Source organism: Arachis duranensis, plastid (genome assembly GCF_000817695.3).
Source record: "Arachis duranensis voucher Yi14725-KUN plastid, complete genome".
NCBI lineage: Eukaryota > Viridiplantae > Streptophyta > Magnoliopsida > Fabales > Fabaceae > Arachis > Arachis duranensis.
In genome coordinates, this window is record NC_047337.1 from 90,001 (window position 1) to 95,000 (window position 5,000).

Genomic DNA, 5,000 nt, shown 5'->3' on the forward strand with positions numbered 1-5,000 from the left:
CATGAACGGAACAGGGGGGGATACACGTTACACCACGATTTTGAATCAGAAGAGAGATCTCAAGAAATGGCAGATCTATTCACTCTATCAATAACCGAGCCGGATCTGGTGTATCATAAGGGATTTGCCTTTTCTATTGATTCCTCCGGATTGGATCAAAAACAATTCTTGAGGGGGGTATTCAACTCCAGGGATGAGTCGAAAGATAAATCTTTATTGTTTCTACCTCCTCTTTTTTATGAAGAGAATGAATCTTTTTATCGAAGGCTCATAAAAAAATGGGTCCGGACCTCTTGCGGGAATGATTTGGAAGATCCAAAACCAAAAATAGTGGTATTTGCTAGCAACAACATAATGGAGGCAGTCAATCAATATAGATTGATCCGAAATCTGATTCAAATCCAATATAGCACCTATGGGTACATAAGAAATGTATTGAATCGATTCATTAAAAAGAATCGATTCGATCGCAACTTCGAATATGGAATTCAAAGGTATCAAATAGAAAATGATACTATGAATCATAGAACTATAATGAAATACACGATCAACCACCAGTTATCAAATTTGAAAAAGAGTCAGAAGAAATGGTTCGATCCTCTTATTTTGATTTCTCGAACCGAGAGATCCATGAATCGGGATCTTAATGCATGTAGATACAGATGGTCCAATGGGAGCAAGAATTTCCAGGAACATTTAGAACTTCTCAGTTCTGAGCAGAATAGCCGTTTTCAAGTAGTGTTCGATCGATTACGTATTAATCAATATTCGATTGATTGGTCTGAGGTTGAGGTTATCGACAAAAAAGATTTGTCTAAGTTACTTTGTTTCTTTTTGTCCAAGTTACTTCCTTTTTTGTCCAAGTTTCTTCTCTTTTTGTCTAACTCACTTCCTTTTTTCTTTGTGAGTTTCGGGAGTATCCCCATTCATAGGTCCGAGATCCACATCTATGAATTGAAAGGTCCGAATGATCCACTCTGTAATCAGTTGTTAGAATCAATAGGTCTTCAAATCGTTCATTTGAAAAAATTGAAACCCTTCTTATTGGATGGCCGTGATACTTCCCAAAAATCGAAATTCTTGATCAATGGAAGAACAATATCACCATCTATTTTCAATAAGATACCAAAGTGGATGATTGACTCATTCCATACTAGAAAGAATCGCAGGAAATCTTTTGATAACACGGATTCCTATGTTTCAATGATATCCCACGATCAAGACAATTGGCTGAATCCCGTGAAACCATTTCATAGAAGTTCATTGATATCCTCTTTTTTTAAAGCAAATCGACTTCGATTCTTGAATAATCAATATCACTTCTGTTTCTATTGTAACAAAAGATTCCCTTTTTTTGTGGAAAGGGCCTGTATCAATAATTATTATTTTACGTATGGACAATTCCTCAATATCTTGTTCATTCGGAACAAAATATTTTCTTTGTGCGGCGGTAAAAAAAAACATGCTTTCTTGGAGAGAGATACTATTCCACCAATCGAGTCACAGGTATCTAACATATTGATATCTAACCATTTTCCGCAAAGTGGTGACGAAGGGTATAACTTGTACAAATCTTTCCATTTTCCAATTCGATTCGATCCATTCGTTCGTAGAGCTATTTACTCGATCGCAGACATTTCGGGAACACCTCTAACAGAGGGACAAATAGTCAATTTTGAAAGAACTTATTGTAAACCTCTTTCAGATATGAATCTACCTGATTCAGAAGGGAAGAACTTGCATCAGTATCTCAATTTGAATTCAAACGTGGGTTTGATTCACACTCCATGTTCTGAGAAATATTTACCATCCGAAAAGAGGAAAAAACGGAGTCCTTGTCTAAAAAAATGCCTTGAGAAAGGGCAGATGTATAGAACCTTTCAACGAGATAGTACTTTTTTAACTCTCTCCAAATGGAATCTATTCCAAACATATATACCATGGTTCCTTACTTCGACAGGGTACAAATATCTAAATTTAATATTTTTAGATACTTTTTCAGACCTATTGCCGATACTAAGTAGCAGCCAAAAATTTGTATCCATTTTTCATGATATTATGCATGGATCAGATATATCATGGCGAATTCTTCAGATTCCATTGTGGAAGACACAATGGAATCTGATAAGTGAGATTTCGAGTAAGTGTTTACATATTCTGTCCGAAGAAATTTTTCATCAAAATAATGAGTCACCATTGATATCGACACATCTGAGATCGCTAAATGTTCGGGAGTTCCTCTATTCAATCCTTTTCCTTCTTCTTGTTGCTGGATATCTCGTTCGTACACATCTTCTCTTTGTTTCTCGAGCCTACAGAGAGTTACAGACAGAGTTCGAAAAGGTCAAATCTTTGATGATTCCATCATACATGATTGAGTTGCGAAAACTTCTGGATAGGTATCCTACATCTGAACTGAATTCTTTCTGGTTAAAGAATCTCTTTCTAGTTGCTCTGGAACAATTAGGAGATTTTCTAGAAGAAATACGGGGTTTTGCTTCTGGCGGCAACATGCTAGGGGGTGGTGGTCCCGCTTATGGGGTCAAATCAATACGTTCTAAGAAGAAATATTGGAATCTCTTCGATCTCATAAGTATCATACCAAATCCCATCAATCGAATCGCTTTTTCGAGAAATACGAGACATCTAAGTCATACAAGTAAAGCGATCTATTCCTTGATAAGAAAAAGAAAAAACGTGAATGGTGATTGGATTGATGATAAAATAGAATCCTGGTTCTCGAACAGTGATTCGATTGATGATAAAGAAAGAGAATTCTTGGTTCAGTTCTCTACCTTAACGACAGAAAAAAGGATTGATCAAATTCTATTGAGTCTGACTCATAGTGATCCTTTATCAAAGAATAACTCTGGTTATCAAATGATTGAACAACCGGGAGCAATTTACTTACGATACTTAGTTGACATTCATAAAAAGTATCTAATGAATTATGAGTTCAATACATCCTGTTTAGCAGAAAGACGGATATTCCTTGCTCATTATCAGACAATCACTTATTCACAAACCCCCTGTGGGGCTAATAGTTTTCATTTCCCATCTCATGGGAAACCCTTTTCGCTCCGCTTAGCCCTACCCCCCCCCCGGGGTATTTTAGTGATAGGTTCTATAGGAACTGGACGATCCTATTTGGTCAAATACCTAGCGACAAACTCCTATGTTCCTTTCATTACAGTATTTCTGAACAAGTTCCTGGATAACAAGCCTAAGAGTTTTCTTTTTGATGATAGTGACGATATTGATGATAGTGACGATATCGACCGTGACCTTGATACGGAGCTGGAGCTTCTAACTATGATGAATGCGCTAACTATGGATATGATGCCGGAAATAGACCGATTTTATATCACCCTTCAATTCGAATTAGCAAAAGCAATGTCTCCTTGCATAATATGGATTCCAAACATTCATGATCTGGATGTGAATGAGTCGAATTACTTATCCCTCGGTCTATTAGTGAACTATCTCTCCAGGGATTGTGAAAGATGTTCCACTAGAAATATTCTTGTTATTGCTTCGACTCATATTCCCCAAAAAGTGGATCCCGCTCTAATAGCTCCGAATAAATTAAATACATGCATTAAGATACGAAGGCTTCTTATTCCACAACAACGAAAGCACTTTTTCACTCTTTCATATACTAGGGGATTTCACTTGGAAAAGAGAATGTTCCATACTAATGGACTCGGGTGCATAACCATAACTATGGGTTCCAATGTACGAGATCTTGTAGCACTTACCAATGAGGCCCTATCGATTAGTATTATACAAAAGAAATCCATTATAGACACTAATATAATTAGATCTGCTCTTCATAGACAAACTTGGGATTTGCGATCCCAGGTAAGATCGGTTCAGGATCATGGGATCCTTTTCTATCAGATAGGAAGGGCTATTTCAAAAAACGTACTTCTAAGTAATTGCTCCATAGATCCTATATCTATCTATATGAAGAAGAAATCTTGTAACGAGGGGGATTCTTATTTGTACAAATGGTACTTCGAACTTGGAACGAGCATGAAGGAATTAACGATACTTCTTTATCTTTTGAGTTGTTCTGCCGGATCGGTCGCTCAAGACCTTTGGTCTCTACCCGGACCTGATGAAAAAAATGGGATCACTTCTTATGGACTCGTTGAGAATGATTCTGATCTAGTTCATGGCCTATTAGAAGTAGAAGGCGCTCTGGTGGGATCCTCACGGACAGAAAAAGGTTGCAGTCAGTTTGATAATGATCGAGTGACATTGCTTCTTCGGTCCGAACCAAGGAATCCCTTAAATATGATTCAAAAAGGATCTTGTTTTATCGTTGATCAGAGATTTCTCTATGAAAAATATGAATCGGAGTTTGAAGAAGGGGAAGGAGTCCTCGACCCGCAACAGATGGAGGAGGATTTATTCAATCACATAGTTTGGGCTCCTAGAATATGGCGCCCTTGGGGCTTTCTATTTAATTGTATCGAAAGGCCCAATGAATTGGGATTTCCCTATTGGGCCAGGTCATTTCGGGGCAAGCGGATCATTTATGAGGAAGAGGATGAGCTTCAAGAGAATGATTCGGAGTTCTTGCAGGGTGGAACCATGCAGTACCAGACACGAGATAGATCTTCCAAAGAACAAGGCTTTTTTCAAATAAGCCAATTCATTTGGGACCCTGCGGATCCACTCTTTTTCCTATTGAAAGATCAGCCTTTTGTCTCTGTCTCTGTGTTTTCACATCGACAATTCTTTGCAGATGAAGAGATGTCAAAGGGGCTTCTTACTTCCCAAACAGATCTTCCTACATCTATATATAAACGCTGGTTTATCAAGAATACGCAAGAAAAGCATTTCGAATTGTTGATTCATCGCCAGAGATGGCTTAGAACCAATAGTTCATTATCTAATGGATTTTTCCGTTCTAATACTCTATCCGAGAGTTATCAATATTTATCAAATATGTTCCTATCTAACGGAACGCTATTGGATCAAATGACAAAGAC

The 5,000-nt window shown here is 37.6% G+C and overlaps 1 protein-coding gene across 1 annotated transcript in view, besides 1 other annotated feature; it reads left to right on the forward strand. All coding sequences in view use genetic code 11, as the record gives it.

Moving 5' to 3' along the window:
* The window catches only part of ycf2 (hypothetical chloroplast RF21), a 6,846-nt gene that overhangs the window by 1,770 nt on the left and 76 nt on the right, over nt 1-5,000 (forward strand). Inside the window, exon 1 of the mRNA in view lies at nt 1-5,000. This exon is cut by the window's left edge and continues 1,770 nt beyond it; it is cut by the window's right edge and continues 76 nt beyond it. Coding sequence (YP_009766883.1) covers nt 1-5,000 — 5,000 coding nt within the window.
* Nucleotides 1-5,000: part of an inverted repeat that runs on past both edges of the window.